General features: G+C 40.3%; 1 protein-coding gene across 1 annotated transcript in view; it reads right to left on the minus strand.

Annotated features, from left to right (window-relative positions):
• The window catches only part of LOC104919649 (acid-sensing ion channel 1), a 58,327-nt gene that overhangs the window by 38,758 nt on the left and 2,808 nt on the right, over window positions 1-16,761 (minus strand). The window contains exons 2-3 of the mRNA XM_010731713.3: window positions 13,898-15,001; window positions 6,771-6,966 (exon numbers count right to left, since the gene is read on the minus strand). Coding sequence (XP_010730015.2) covers window positions 6,771-6,966; window positions 13,898-14,259 — 558 coding nt within the window. The 5' untranslated portion in view covers window positions 14,260-15,001. The remainder of the gene's footprint in view (window positions 1-6,770; window positions 6,967-13,897; window positions 15,002-16,761) is intronic.

Here is a 16,761-nt window from a genome sequence, read left to right on the forward strand (position 1 = left end):
AACTGCAAATTGTAATGTATGTATTTAAGAAGTTTCTAACTAATAAAGATTATTAGACATATCTAAAAGAAAAAAAAAACCCTGCTAATGACTACTGACTTCTTCTCTCCTGATACCAGTTCTGTTAATGTAAAATCTGTGTAATGCCTCACTGCTATGCGTGCAACTTGCTGGGATAAGATAAGATATATTAAGACTTTACTAATCGCCAGAGGGGGAAATGAACACATTACAGCAGAGAACACGAAAGTGTCTAAAGAGGAAGAGAAAGCCCTATTTGAAATAATAAATACAATAAGAAATAAAATGACATTCAAAAGCTATATATACACTATGTACATCACAATAAATGTATGTATAAATGATTTGTGCATTCTACAAATAGCTGTGCAAATATACACTCAGTTGCCATTTTATTAGGAACACACTAATGCATCGTAACAGTCCTGCAATAAACGACCATCATGCAGACAATGTGTTGAGGCTGCAGTTTGTGGTGCCGTTGAACCGGATTACATTATGCAGACAGGTGTTTCTGTTATTTAAATCAAATCAAATCAATTTTATCTGGATAGCCCAAAGTCACAAAGTACATTTGCCTCAGAGGGCTTTACAATTTACAGGGAGTGACACCCTCTGTCCTTAGACCCTCGGTTCGAGTGAGGAAAAACTTGCCCACAAAAAACCTTTAACAGGGAAACAAGGTGGAAGAAACCTCAGGAAGAGCCACAGAGGAGGGATCCCTCTCCCAGGACGGACAGACGTGCAATAGATGTCACGTGTACAGGACAAATCAACACAAACATATTGTACAATTACAATGACTGACAAAATGACAATGAATCACAATGAATGATGAAATGATTACAGTAGCAGATATGGTAGCAATAATGACAGTAATAATATGTGTAGCATTTGCAGCATTTGATACAGTCGACCACGAAATCTTGATTGCTCGTCTGGAACAGTGGGTGGGCATCAGTGGCATGGCACTCCAATGGTTCAGGTCCTATCTGTCACATCGGACTTTCTGTGTCAGCCTTGATGACTCTGTGTCCTCCACTGCTCCTCTGTCATGCGGGGTCCCACAGGGCTCTGTGCTTGGCCCTCTTTTATTCTGCCTTTACCTACTCCCACTTGGCTCCATCCTAAGGAAACATGGCATATCCTTCCACTGCTATGCGGATGATAGCCACATCTATGTCCCTCTCAAAAAGGCGGACTCTTACTCTGTCAAACCGCTGCTAATGTGTCTAGAGGATCTTAAAGCATGGATGGCTTTAAATTTTCTGAATTTTAATGAGAAAAAGCCCCCTCTAGTTGATCTGGGTCCCTTGGCACAGTACCGCGCCCCAGTTGTTAAAAATCTAGGGGTAAAAGTGGACGCTGAGCTTAAATTTGACAGCCAGATTAAAGCTGTGGTGAAGTCCAGCTTTTTTCAGTTAAGGCAGCTGACAAAAATAAACCAGTCCTTCAGAGACAGCACTTGTGGACAGTAATCACCGCCTTTGTGACCACTCAGCTGGATTACGGCAATGCACTTTATTTGGGGTTAGTGGGTCCTTGATGTATCGTCTTCAACTGGTACAAAATGCTGCTGCACGTCTTTAACTGGCACAAGCAAATTGAGCACATTTCACCGATTTTAGCTTCACTCCACTGGCTGCCTGTCCATTTTAGGATTCATTTTAAAGCTCTTTTATTTTTGCTTAGGGCCTTGAATGGCCTTGCCCCACCCTACCTCTCTGAGCTGCTGCACCCCTACATGCCTAGACGTTCCCTCAGGTCAGCTGACCAGCTGCTCCTGACTGTCCCTAAAGCTCGGCTTAAGTTCAGAGTGGATCGAGAGAGAGAGAGAGAGAGAGAGAGAGAGAGAGAGAGAGAGAGAGAGAGAGAGAGAGAGAGAGAGAGAGAGAGACAGAGAGAGAGAGTTTCGGTAAGGAGATGTGACTGCATCTTCAACCAATAGTGCCTGGCTAGGCATAACCCTGGCAGTCTAATCCTATGGCAGCATAACTAAGGGATGACCTGAGCCAGCCCTAACTATAGGCTTTATCAAAAAGGAAAGTCTTAAGTCTATTCTTAAAGGTGTGTGACCGGTCTGCCTCCTGAACCCAGAATGGTAGTTTGTTCCACAGAAGAGGAGCCTGGTACCTGAAAGCTCTGGCTCCCAATTACTTGGGAGACTATAGGAACCACAAGGAACCCAGCGCCTGAGAGCGCAGTGTCTAGAGGGGTAGTAAGGTATTATGAGCTCTTTTAGATAAGATGGTGCCTGACCATGAAGAGCTTTGTAAGTAAGGAGAAGAATTTTAAATTCTATTCTAGATTTTAGGTAGCCATGCAAGGAAGCCAGAATGGGAGAGATGTGATCTCTGATCTTGGTTCCTGTCAGACACGTGCAGCAGCATTCTGAATTACTGCAAAGTCCTAAGGAACTTATTAGAGCAGCCTGATAACAAAGAGTTACAATAGTCCAGCCTAGAAGTAACAAATGCGTGGACTAGTTTTTCTGCATCCACTTGAGAGACAATGCGTCTGATTTTAGCGATGTTACGTAAGTGGAAGAATGCAGTCCTCGAAATTTGTTTTATGTGGATGTTAAAGGACAAATCCTGATCAAAAACAACTCCAAGATTCTTTACAGTGGAGCTGGAGGCCACGGTGATCCCATCTAAAGTAACTAAGACTCTCACTCGAACCGAGGGTCTAAGGACAGAGGGTGTCACTCCCTGTACAGATTGTAAAGCCCTCTGAGGCAAATGTATTTTGTGACTTTGGGCTATACAAATAAAATTGATTTGATTTGATTTGATTTGATTTGATTTGATTTGATTTGATTTAGAAAGAGAGTTTCTGAGGTGTTTGGGTCCAATTACAAGAACTTCAGTTTTGTCTGAATTTAACATAAAAAAATTGTAGGTCATCCAACTTTTTATATCCTTAAGGCATGCTTGGAGTTTAGTTAACTGATTGGTTGCATCAGGCTTGAATGATAAATATAATTGGGTGTCATCAGCATAACAATGAAAATTGATAGAGTGATTCCTAATAATGTTCCCTAAAGGAAGCATATATAAACTAAATGGAAGTGGTCCTAATACAGAACCTTGTGGGACTTCATGACAAACTTTGGTCTGCATGGAGGATTCATTTAGACAACTGGTGTACAGGTTAAGATTTCAAATTACTTGCTCACTCAATTAATTTTATTCATTTCATTTTAAAGCTCTGAATGACAGTCAGTATAGTTCACTTTGAACATTTGATGGACACGTACTGAGCATCTCCACTCCACGACCTTTGTGAGGTAGAAATGTGACTCATTAAAGGAGTGTACCTGCACATAACTTCTTAATTACACTATGAGAGGTGCATTTCCCTACCCTCAATCTGAGTAATTAACAGTTTCAACGTTTAGGAGCCACAAACTTAGAGTCGCCTTTAGTTTTAAGCCTGAAGTGAGCGACAACAAACAAGCCCTAAACATAAGACATCAGAGACTTAAAGGGGATACAGTACTGTGGTAACTCTCTAATATAGGCAGGTGATGGTAAAAGTGATCTTGACTTAAATTCTGAATTTAAACAGGAGCTGTCGTCAAGAAATGAGAGTATGTACGTCAGAGCTGCTAATGATTAGCAGAGACGTCTCATAATTGAACTGATCTAAAGCACTGGTACTCTTTGAGATCACTGGAATATATTTTAAAGCAAGTTTTGCATTTCCTTTTCATTATTTTGTTTCCATATTAGCCTGCCATATAGCAGTGTTGTAGTACTCGATACTGGTCTTGGCCTCAAGACTGGACTCAAGTCCACTTTTTGAAGGTCTCTTGGTCTCAGACAAAGAGGATTTAATTTTAGTCATGACCACAGCTGCAGGGATATCACTAAATTGTCTGATTTATTTATTAACATCACTACCATAATTGGAGTCCAAACTAATTTAGTCCAGACTAATTTTCATTTAAAAAATTTGCCCTCATCGCTCTCTACATCCCTTAACATGCATTTAAAGAAAGTGAACGATCTTTGAGAGGAGATGTCAAGACAAATCTTCAGTAATAAAATTTTCCTTCCTAAACCACAAAGAAACCTACAAAGCATCGCCCCAAAGAAAACACACAGCAGAAGTAAGCCTGTATGCTGTCCGGTCTTGGTCATGACTCGCCCTGCCTTGGTCTTGTAAGTGTGGGTCAGGAGTACATCCTTTTCCTACCACATTAGCTCTGGTTCTTCAACAGGTTCAGTTCAGTCTTCCACAACAGTCAGTAATAAATAATCTTATTTGAGAGAATAAACCTGCCTCCTGTGTAAACAGTCCGTCGCTAAAAAGGATCACCTTACGCTATTTTAACCTCTGTCACAACTTGAAGAGCCAGATACTTTCTAAGGTGGTACGCTGTGTAACAAATTTGAGCAACACTGATCTAGAGTAATCTCACTACTTCAAATTGCATGCAGAGACACACAAAAAGGCTTTCAGTGGCTGTAAAAATAGTAAAATTGTCCATAAGCAGAAATATCACTTCAAAGCTACTTGAATGCAGCTGCTGCAGTAAGCGGCAGTGTGTAGAGCTCCTCTTTGGTGTCATCGTGTATGATTGTGTATTGTGTATTAATATTCCCCCGCCAAAAATAACATTGAGGCTTACACAACTCTCCTGGTTAAATCAAGGCTTCACAGTTCACACACACATATAACATGTTATTAATCACTTATTAATGGATAAAATGTACAACTTCTTCCGAAGATAAACAAAAATCTTTCAAGGGGTGAAAAAAATGCAATTAAACTTAATTTAATCTATTCAGTGAGGCCGCTGTGTGGAATGATCAATGTTCAGTTTCAAATTAAAAATCACATCAGATGCTAGTGACCGTTGGCATCAGCGTCTGGGTGCACCAGAGGCAGCAACAGCAGGGATTTATGACAGCCAGGGAGCCCTTACTCTTTGCTGCAGGGGGAAACTCAGAGGCTCAGATATAATGTCAGTGTACTGTTTAAACACATGCATTGTTTGACGAGGGTTTGCAGAGGGTGCTGCTCCTCACTGTTTTTTATAGAATAGAAATAGAAAATACTTACAAAGTTGAAAAGGTAGAAGAAAACAGAGCTGTGGGGATTCAACTAAATAAACAAAAATTTCAAAACAATGTCTGATCATATATTTTAACGAGGACGTGTCATCGTTCAAGAAGTATTTCGTACGCAGAAAGATAACAACACACCCGACAAAGGGGAAATCAATCATAGATGTGTTAGACTTGTCTTTGCATTGTTTGCCCTTGTTTCGAGGACAACATGCACTGTGACAAATGTTCAGCAAAGTTTCAATTCAAACCAGCAAAAAAGAAAAAAATATATACACACCCACACGGGATATCCTCAGGTCAGAAAAATACATATCTTTTCCTTCATCACTCAGAGGTTTGCTCTTTCTTTGCTGCTGGGGGTTCATCATTCTTTAAGACGCTATAAATAGATAATCCCATGATTTATACAGTGTGTGTTGTCTGCACTCTACACCAAATAAAATGCACTATATATTTTTTAAAAAGTACTTTCTTTTTAAAGGATAAGGGTGGTGATATTCTAGATTTTTCCTACTGTAAAAATCTAGTTTGGGTTTTAAAAAAGCAGTAATTTCCTAAAGCACTGGGGCCCTTTAGTGCTTTTGTTTGGCACTGTTTTGTGCCCTAGTGGCAGCAGGACAGTGTGGGATCGACTCAAAATAAACTACAGTGACCATGTTCTTTAATGTATTTTAAGCCGAGCCACAATTAAAATAAATTTTGTTTTGTTTGATCAAAAATTGTAATTCCTGAAAAGAAAAAAAGATGCAAGATTTACGCAGTTTTCCTGCTGTGATAAAAAAAAAATACTTTAATGATCTGAATGTGTGGAGTTTTGGTGCACTGATTCATCATCACTAATATTATCTCAATTCCAGTGGTCACGTAGGCATTTAACCGGCTGCTGGTGGACTGACATTGTCCCAAGCAAGCAGCAACCTGTGGCTGTGAAGTGAAGCCAGTGTGAAACTGCCAAAAACTGCAGTTCCTCAAATGTCCACTAGATGCTGGTTACAGAACCAGTCAACCTCCATAAGCCCCCATGTTAAAATGTCCAACTTCACAGCAGAAAGAAACATGTTTACAGCCTGGTACAAAAAACTGTTTTGGTCTCTATAGCTAATTTTCTCATTCATGATTCATGAATTTTTAGTTTTAAAGTGGCTCTTCAGAAACCGACATGTGACGCCAAGCATATGGCATCCATTCTTTATTCTTTTCTGTCAGTGGTCCCAACATTACTCCATAATTTAATTCATTACATTGTTTGTTTCTTTGTTAAAAATTGTAGCTTGGACTACTGATGTACTGACTATTGGATTTATAACAAATGAAGTCACACAATACACAAACTTTTACATAGACTTTTTGAAAAAAGGGTATTCATAAACTTTTCAGGGCTCTGATGATGGCAGTTGACAGCACATCCCCTAGCAACACCAGCTCGCATGTGTCAGTCATCTGTTGCTATGGGAAACCCAGAGGCCTAGCTCAGACACTGTTTCCAAAAAAAGGTTTTACCCCTTTACTTGAATAGTTTATGGACAAGTTATAAGAGGAAGGAGCTATATCACGCTTTGGCCCCTTGTTAGAAGGATCATTTCATTGTTGGTCTTGGTATTCACAGGATTGAGGTTGACATTATTATCCTTTAATCATGATCGGATTAAATCTTCTTGGGAGACAACTTACCACTTTGAAGTCCTCTGCTCTGCACTCGGTGCCGTGAAAGTGGCAGGAGAGCAGCATGTCACTGATGTCGTGACCGGTGCGGTCATAGAATTCCCGCATGTTGAATGGTCGCGGCTTGAAATTATGGAAATCAGCTTTCACTTTTAGGCTCTCCAGAACACTCTCCTCCACAAGATGTATGTCCCTGATCTCATACCTGAAAAAAAAAAAAGAATATTTCATACATTTCAAATGCAAAGTTTATGGTGTGGACTGATGAATTTCCTTGAACATCTTCACAGTGAATGATCACTGCATGATGATAAAGTAGACTTCATAAAAAAATGATTTTCAGCCTTGAAATATTTTTTGCACACTTCAGAAAGGTTTATGAGTCTTTCTCTGCGAACTTTTGCTCTGCTCAAACAAACCTAAAAATAATACAGTCCAGAATGAATCAAAAGAGACAGAAAACAGACAGTAAAAATGTACAGGGATGGTTTTTCTGTGGCATCTTCTGTCCCTGAACTGATAACACTACCAGAGTGTAACAGTTTATTGTGCGGCATAAAATACATTTAATAGAAGAGCTGTACGGGCCCATAAAGCCAGTTGTCTATTCACTGTCAATGCAGTACCTTCAGGCTATGCAGTACTTCAACTTCAGTGATCTGGATACTTTGAGAAAAATGTGTTTGTGTTTATGTTGATTGGATTGTTTTGACCAAACTGACTGATAGTCCCATTTTAAAAGTAAGTCTAAAAATATTATAGGTATGGCTGACCTTGACTGAGTCTCTGCACGTTGTCTTTGTCAAACTTAGTGAATTCACTTCACTCCACATTCAAGATACATTTCCATGAATTGAAAGGACCAGTGTGTAGTTTACTGTTCTCCTTCCTAGCATAACAACGCAAAAAAAACTATCTAGAGCCTATCTTGGTTTGTCTGTTCTGGGCTTCTGTAGAACCATGGCGGTTCAACTAAGCGGCAACCTCAGTGGCTGTGAAGTGAACCAATGCAGAAGTGCCAAAAACTGCAGTTCCTTGTAGGTCCACTTGAGGCTGGCTACAGGATGACTGAATCTCCATAAGCCCCCAGTTAAAATGTCCAACTTCACAGCAAAAGTAAACATATTTTAAAGGCTTAATGTTATGCATAATTAACAGTGTAGCTGCTTTAAATGAGCATCTAAGGGTATCGAATGATCCACGTCTTTGCTGATTTTTAGGTTAGCGGGAGGTGGCAGAGGCAGGACTACCACCACACTCTTACTACTTCAGAAATTTATGGGTGACGTCACATATATGACGTCCACTCTTTATACTGTCTATGGGTTCAACATGGCAGACTCCATGGAAGAGGACCTGTGTCATCTGTATATAACATGCTCATTTTAAGGTAACAAAACATAATGGTTCTTATTTTCTGGTGATTATGCACTAATAAAAACATGGTTATGCATAATCTGGGAGTAGAGCCCGGTAAATCTTACACATTGGACTAAAAATCCCTCATAAAAAGAATAAATGAAAATGTAAAGCATTAGATGTCCTTCTTTATATTTGTTTATTATCATTAGAGACTGATACTCGCTCCAACACACTGATGATCTTGTGATCTTCATCACCACCAGCAGAATAGAGTTTTCATTTATCCGGACAAATATCTCAACATCTACTGGATGGATTAGCACAAATATTTGTGCAGACATTTATGTTTCCCAGATGATGTTTTCTAATGACTTTCATGATGCCTTGCCTCTTTTCTTCCTGACATTTGTGGTCTCTCAACAATATCTCAGCAATTATTGGATCTTGGTACAGACGCTTGCAGGCACTTTTACTCCTTTAGCGCCATCATTGGGTCAAATGAGCACTGGTCATTGGCGAGCAGAGGATAGTTTAAGCTGAGATGGTGAACTTGTTGGCAAACAGAAACTTGTTTATTTACAGAGCAACATTCTGTTTCATTTGGAGTCGTGTTTCTGTCGTCCTGTCAAGTTTAAGTACAATAATCACTCTCTTTTATCTCTGTTTTTGGTCTCTACCAACTCCTGAGGGAAATATCTGGCCCTTTAACTGATAAATAATCCACTATCTTTACTAGCTAGTTGCTACCTTTGTCTGCTGCTTGGTGCTGAGCAGATATGTATAAAGCACAGGGGATTTTAAGAGGCTTTTTATTATTATTATTATAGAAAACAGCTGCTTGCTCCAGTAAAGAAGAATGCTGTGACAGCAGTGACAGTGATTCAAAACAGTGAAGTTGCTGGATGGAGTTAAGAAAGAGATGAAAACTCACTGAGAGCTGATGAATCTCTATAGGTTCATCATTACAAGCAGTACCATGTTGTTACTCTTACATCTGGTAAAGATTACCATGTTAGCATTGTTATTGTGAGCATGTTAGTTGGGCTGATTGTAGACTAGTTATTGTGCTTGTGTTCTTTACAGGTAACTGTGTCATTTGTTTTTGACATTTGCTATCCATATTTAATATCTTGTGTCTGTGTTTGTGTGTATGTGCATCCACGTATGAGCTTTTTGGTATTATAATATTGGGTTACTCTTTTCTCAGTCCTGTGAATATCTCTTCATACTTATTACTAATGATAATGTTTCAATGATTTTCTTGCATGCTAATATCCCCTGGGATATATTGTGTGTAAGCATTTCATTTAATTTTGTCTGTATCACCACTACATTAGGAATAAAGGCCGGCAACTAACTGAGTAGGGAACCAGACAAACCCACATTACACCCAGCGTTATCGGGGGGCACTGAGAAATTTCCTTTCATTTAATGGAGCTCACAGAAATCTGGCCACGCTGCCTTGTATTAAAAGAGAGCAGAATAGCTGTAAATGCACCCACTCTCTACCCTCGCTGTGATCTCCCACTGTGCTATTATTTAAAATGTCACCATTTTAATGGACTCTCCAAAGAGCAGATTGCTTGGAGTTTTTTTCAGGACATCGCCTCAAATGAAATCCCTTTTAGAAATTTCTCATATGAATGTGGCCACTCTTATATGAATATGGTCTTTTATTGATCTTTTGTGTAACATATTGTTGATACACTCCATGTATTTTTATTGTATAACATGAACACGAATGAGATTCGGTGGCATAAAACTTGAAACTTGGTGCAGTAATTCTTTTGTTTTTCATTTTTTAAATAAGGCCAAAGGGCCATTTAACACCCCCAAACTGAAATCTTCCAAACATTAAATCAATAATAACTAGCCTCATTTAAGATTAAAAATTACTTCACAGATTTCTTTGGTGACATTAAGATAAGGCCAAGCCCCTTTAGAGATAGAGTGTTTTTGTTTGATTGAAAGAAAACTTAATTGAGGAGAGGCACTTCTCCAAAACTGTTTGTGTAGTGGACAAACCTGCCAAGAAGGCACTTTATGAGATAAAATCTCATAAGAACGAGCCAACGAGATCGGCGAAGGCTGACACATCAGCGTGTGTACAGCTTAAATATCATGCCACAAGACATTTCCCAGACCAGTGACTCCAAACATGGGAGGTGGGCGGGAGAACAGTCTTAAATGGATTTCATGCCATGAGCATTTTCATTTCTGGCCCGGGGTATAAGAGCTAAGTGTGCCATTGCATCGCCTCTCTACCTTGCCAAGGGAGGAAGGGTAATGAGCACTAAACCTACTTCAGAGTGCGAGAGTTGAGAGGAGTATATGGAGAAGGAAAACTTTGTGGGAAAATCAGCCCCCCTTTTTTAATGCTTTGGTCTCTGACTTTGAAAAGTCTGTCTGGAAATGTGCGATTAGGAGTTGTATTCATGTGAAAAACCATTGACAGTACAGACAATGGACAGCATATGCGTGACGTCACCCATAAGTGAGGCGAAGCTGAATGATGCCTGGGTGCTCGAACAAGCAATCTCTAATAGCACATACCTGTCAATCATTGTTAATTATGAATAACTTTAAGCCTTGACATCATTTGAATGGGTAAGTTAAATAAAAATTCACCTGCTGTTTATTTCTGCTGTGAAGTTGGACATTTTAACATGGGGCTTAATGGAGATTGACTCACTTTGTTGCATATCCCAGCTGACTTTGGGCAAGAGGCGGGGTACACCGTGGACAAGTTGCCAGTTCATCACAGGGCACATAGAGACAAACCATTTACATCTACGGGAAATTTAGGGTGACATTTAACCTGTGAAGTACATGTGTTTTGACTGTGGGCGGAAGCCGAAATACCCGGAGAGAACCCACGCAGACACAGAGAGAAAATGCAAACTCCAAGGTCCCAACCAGGAACCTCCTTGCTGTGAGGCGACAGTGTCTACTACTAAAATTCACTGCAAAAATACTTTATAGTAGCACAAAAAATGGGCATAAATACAGAAAACTGCCCCCTGTGAGTGTTTTAGTATCATTATTATTTCAGATGCATTCATCTATATCTAAGTCTTAATATGCAAATTATCTAGGCTGCCAAATGAATCTGGTAGGAGTCAAAAGAAGAATATTTCACTCTCAATTTGACTCACTTCTGTAGCCAGCCATGTGGTCGTCAGAGGAACTGGAGTTTTTGGTACTGCACAGGCTTTACTTCACAACCACCAAGGTTGCCACTTGGTAAAAATGTCCAGATGGCAAGTGTTTACTATCAGTCACACCAGTGTCACAGAAAGAAAAAAAAAAGCTAATTTTAGCGTTCAGTCTGGGGTCTTCATTAAAGATTTAACACAGAAGTTGGCCGTCCTTGATCTCGTTAACTGACAGCCTGTCAGAGGTTCATATCGTGTGCGAGTTTTTGAACTTTTTGATCACTCAGATGACACACACGGGTCAACACACTCCTCTCGTGAAGTATTGTCCACCATCAAATGCGGTGAATGACACCATCTTGCTGATTTGTTTCATTATCGCCGCCTCTGTTTACATTTGGAACAGTGTTACAACACCCTGGGGAAGGCAACATGTTTATCAAACAGCTTTCAAAAGGCAGGATTAGTCACAGTCTCACTCTGTGAGATCTTTCTTCATTCTCCTCTGCTCCCTGGGCAGCTCTGTGCATGATCTAAATCACTGAAAATGTGCTATTCCTTCAGTCTTTAAAAAAAAGTATCCTAAAAAGCAAAATCTCTGACAGCCCGGAGCAACGTGGAATTAATGTGCAGGAGGTTTTTTTCCCACAGACGTGAGGATTTAAGTGTATAAATGACAGAAAATACCCAAAGCATCTGTCGTTTCACTTGTAATCAAAGGAAGCAGACTCCCCGCATCTTTCCCTCCTGTGCATACAGTACATGCTGTTGCCAGCTCCGGTATCCAGAGCTTTCAGCTGCACCGACAAGACGGCTGCTGTTCTCTGATTATAATGCCTCAGTTAATTCAGGCCTGCTCTCCAAGCACTGAACTACTTAACAAGGTATAAACCATTAGAGCTCGTTATATGAGTGAGACCCAAAAACAAGTGGTGGATGATGTATTCAGATCATTTACAAAGGAGAAATACATAAATCCATCCCTGGAGTCAATCCCAGCTGGCATTGGGGGAGAGGTGGGGTATATCCTGGACAAGTCACCAGGGCCGACACTTTCGCAACTATCGGCAGTTCAGAGCCACCAACCTTCATGTTTTTGGACTGTGGCAGGAAGACATGACACCTGGAGAAAACCTACGCAGGCATGGGGAGAACCAGAAAGGCGCCAGCAGGGTGTTCAAACCAGGAACCTTTTCGCTGTGAGGCAACAGTGCTAACCACTGCATGACTGCGCTGCCCACAAAGTAGAAATACACTGCAAAAATACTACATTACAAGTAAAAGCAATAAAAAATGTATTCAAATCTGTTCCCTATAAGTCTTTTAGTATCATTATTATTACTGATGCATTAATGTATGAGCAGCATTTTACTCTTCTAGAGCTAAAAACTATCCATCCATCTGTCTGCAACGGCTTATCCTCATCAGGGTCGCGGGGGCTGGAGCCTATCCCAGATGACTTTGGGCAAGACTTTGGGTACACACTGCCAGTTCATCGCAAGGCACACAAACAACCATTAAGTACATGTCTTTGGACTGTGAAAGGAAGACATACTATCCGGAAAGAACCAATGCAAACATGGGGAAAACATGCAAACTCTACACAGAAAGGTCCAAGCTTAGGTTCAAACGAAGAACCTTCTCGCTGTGAGGCGACAGTGTTTACCACTGCATGTCTGCAAAAATACTCTATTACAAGTAAAAGCTTTAAAAATGGACGTGAATACAACAAACTCCCCGTTATTGTTTAGTATCATTATTATTAAATAAATTCTTGGGGGTTCTGCGTCCTGATTGGCTGAGTGAGAACCGCACGTATGTTCTACGTCCTGATTAATTAGGTGTATAAAAGAGTGTGGTTAGGGGTTTCACGGCCTTAAACGCCCACTGCGTCTGTCATGAAACAGTCAACCTGCCCTAGCAACCTGCCGTAACTAATGTATACAGCAGCGCAGATCTGCCGACCTTGTTTGGTTTTGTTTTTTTTTCATTTAATGAAACACATTTGTTCACGTTGTCCGTTGCAAGAGGGACACAGGACACTTTTATTTTCCACAGGTTACAGCGCACGCACGTGCCAATTAGTGTTCCGACCTGTGCGTCAAGTAAAGAGGCTGCGAGGATGTTCTGGCTGCTGTCACGTTACTTATCAGCTACTTTTCAATAAATGTTGTGAAATCTGTGGAATTGTTGTATTTTGACAGGAAACATGAGGTTTAAAAGATATATATATATATATATATTAAAATAAATCAACGTCATCTAGCGGGCCAGATATAATTGATGGCCCATTGGCTAATTGCCGACCCCTGATCTAGGCTGTCAAATTAATCAGGCAGGAGTCAAAAGAATAATATTTCACTCTGAAATGTAAGTAAGTATAAAGTGGCATAATGGAAGTACTGAAGTAGAGTGCATTTACTTAAAGTTTAAAATGTAGTTACTAATTTATATATTTATAATGATAGGGACAAAAAAAGGGGTAGAGAGTTTCTATGAAGAGATGTTTTGATATGAGGCTATAAAATATAGATGATAGAGGGGAAATCAAAGCAGCATGTGGTAGAAACAGCTTTAGACGTAGAATTATGTTCTTTGCTATTCTTTTTTAGTGGTTACCTCTGGTTGAGCAGGGCCAGCAGCTCCCCTGCGTGGTACAGGTCATTCCGAGTGACCCGGCTGAAGCGGAACGCGTTCAGGTTGCAGAAGGTGACCGCGGGGAACGTCATGATTGGGGTCGTGACCTCATCCAGTTTGGTGACGTGCTGGTACTCGAGGTAGAAGTGGATGCGGTCCACGCACACGTACAACAAGAAGGTCAGAGAGCCCAAGAAAAACACGACCCACAGGCAACGTTTGATGCAGAAACGCTCATAGGTGAAAATGTGAGAGATCCCGTGCATGGTCGAGCTGTGCGCAAAAACTTCTATGGGTGGAGGTTGATGTGTGTCCATTTCTTCGGTTTCTACTTTGAGATCCATCGTGGAACAAACTCGATCTGAATGCCAGAGTCAGAAAACAGCTTCAAAACACCCGAACTGAGCCGATATTCATTTACCTGTGGCGTAAACTGTCATTATCCATCCGAACAGACGCAAACGCGTAGATAACCACTTGGTGCGGTTTGGTCGCCATGCCTCATGCAGACTGACAGGAAAACATTTTTTTTTTTTAAAGAAGTCACACGAGCAGGAATTGCCAGCAGAAGTGATGCATTCCAGATAAGCAGATGTGCAAAAGCAGGGCGACTCAGAACCAAACATGAAGGTCCATCATCGCTGCGCTACGGTGATGTTTTGCAGCTTTCTCACTCGGGTTGCAGTAAAGCAAAGGAAAAAAAAGGGGTTAACAAAGTGTTTCATCAGCCTACGATGAAATTCGCATTCAGTCGATTATAAGTCCAGTGAAGCACACATCATTCCTGCACGCCAAGAAGAAGGATAGAGGGAGATCCTTTTTTGACACTTCAGCTCATTTATTAGGAGTTCCTCTGGAAAGCTCCGCTTTACGCACGTTTTTCGATCCGCAGATTTTCAGGTCAAGTCAGGAAATGGTTCTTTTCTCTACTCGGTAATCTGAAAACGTGTTTTAGAGTCAGACGTCTGGGTGGTGAGTCGTGAGCTTTCCTCTGCACTCGTTGGTGTCTGCCTGGCAGCAGCGGGAGAGGAGAGCGGACTGACGCTCTGCCGTTCACCTGTGAGTTACTATAGTTTCACATCTTCACTACACAGGACCGCAGAAAGAGAGAGAGAGAGAGAGAGAGAGAGAGAGAGAGAGAGAGAGAGAGAGAGAGAGAGACTCCTTTAGGAATAGTGTAACATGTGGTAGGCATGACCTAAAATGTCCAAAAAGAGCATCTTTTAACTATATTTCTCCACCCAAGAGGAACAAACAACACATTACAGCCAAGGAAGACTAAGGGTAATATATTTGGATCTGACAGACAACAGAAACAAAACTGAGCCAAACATTAAAAGAGCAAAATAACAATTTAGTATTACACATTCACAAAGTCACCAGGGACAGATTAGAAAAAGAAACATATCCCTACTTTTAGTTCTCCAAATATGAGTCAAGCTCAAGCATCACCATCCATGTCTGTGAAAAGAAGCCAATGTGGGAGTGCCAAAAATTGCAGTTCCTCATACAGCCACTTGAGGTTGGCTCCAAAATGAGTCAATCTCCATAAGCCCCCATGTTCAAATGTCCAACTTCACAGCAAAAATAAACATGTTTACAGCCTGATACGTAAATGGTTTTAGTCTCTATAGCTAATTTCCCCATACATGGCAACTGTACTGAGTCTTAATGTTTTTTTAAACTCATCCTTTAAAATAATATTAAAGCATATTTATGCATAATAACAATGCAGCCACTTCGATTGACAGGTGGGTGCCCTTAGAGGTGGTTTAAATACCAAGGCATCATTTGGCTTGCCTCGGGTCCACCCACGATCTACGTGTTTGCCAATTTTTATATTAGTCAGGAGGCTGCGGAGGCAGGACTGCCAAAATCCAAGACACTCAACGGACAAAACGGATACAATGCCCATATTTATACTGTTTATGGTCAAGCTCCAAAAGACACTGCAGCCTATAAAGGCATAAAATAAAAGTAGAACGTCAACATTTGACACATTGTTAGATTGAAACATAATTCAGTTATTTACTTGGGGTAAAAACAGTTAATTATGTTATCATAGAATAAAGTGTTTCAGTCACAGACTGAGTGAAAAACAAGACATGAAGCTGCAGTCTGATCTTTTATTTGATTTTCATTGTTACACTGTACTATAGTTTTTTACTTGTTACATTCTGAATTAATTAAATGCTTGAATATGAGAAATAGAATCACAAATTTGAGCAGAAGAGGTCTAACTTCATCGCACAAACCTTTAGTTTGAACTTTACGTGTCTGTAAAAAATGGGAAGGGGTGAAAGTGTCTGACAGCTACTCTCCAAAACAAAGCGATTATCAGACACCAGAAAGAAAAATAATGATATGTGCCATGCTTAGATTGGACCATGAATAAACAATGACATTTAGTCCCCTGCTGGATACTGGCGTGAAAAATGAATTTGGCTGTGCAACGAGGCTGAATCAAGCTTTGTTACTATGACAAAATATTTATTACTTGTCACAAAAGATGTATTGCTCTTAAACCTTAAATGCATCAGCATGAAAAAAGATTCTCAACATTGACATTAAACAAACTACTACATTCGCTATTGTACCCAGAGGCTGTTCAAACTCCAGCATAAACAGCTCAAACTAACGTATTTGACATTTGATATATTTATAAAGCTTAAGAAAACTTTTCCTCCAGTATATACGGTGTTGTGTGACTGTGTGATATTGTGTTAAATTAATGATGTCTCCTACCTGTAGGCTAAGGAGAGGAAGGTAAACAAGTCATTTACTCAAGTACTGTAAATTATCTGAATACGTCCTCTTCCTCCATTGCTGTGGAGTAGCACACAGTC

This window comes from Larimichthys crocea, unplaced genomic scaffold (assembly GCF_000972845.2).
Source record: "Larimichthys crocea isolate SSNF unplaced genomic scaffold, L_crocea_2.0 scaffold97, whole genome shotgun sequence".
Taxonomy (NCBI): Eukaryota; Metazoa; Chordata; class Actinopteri; family Sciaenidae; genus Larimichthys; species Larimichthys crocea.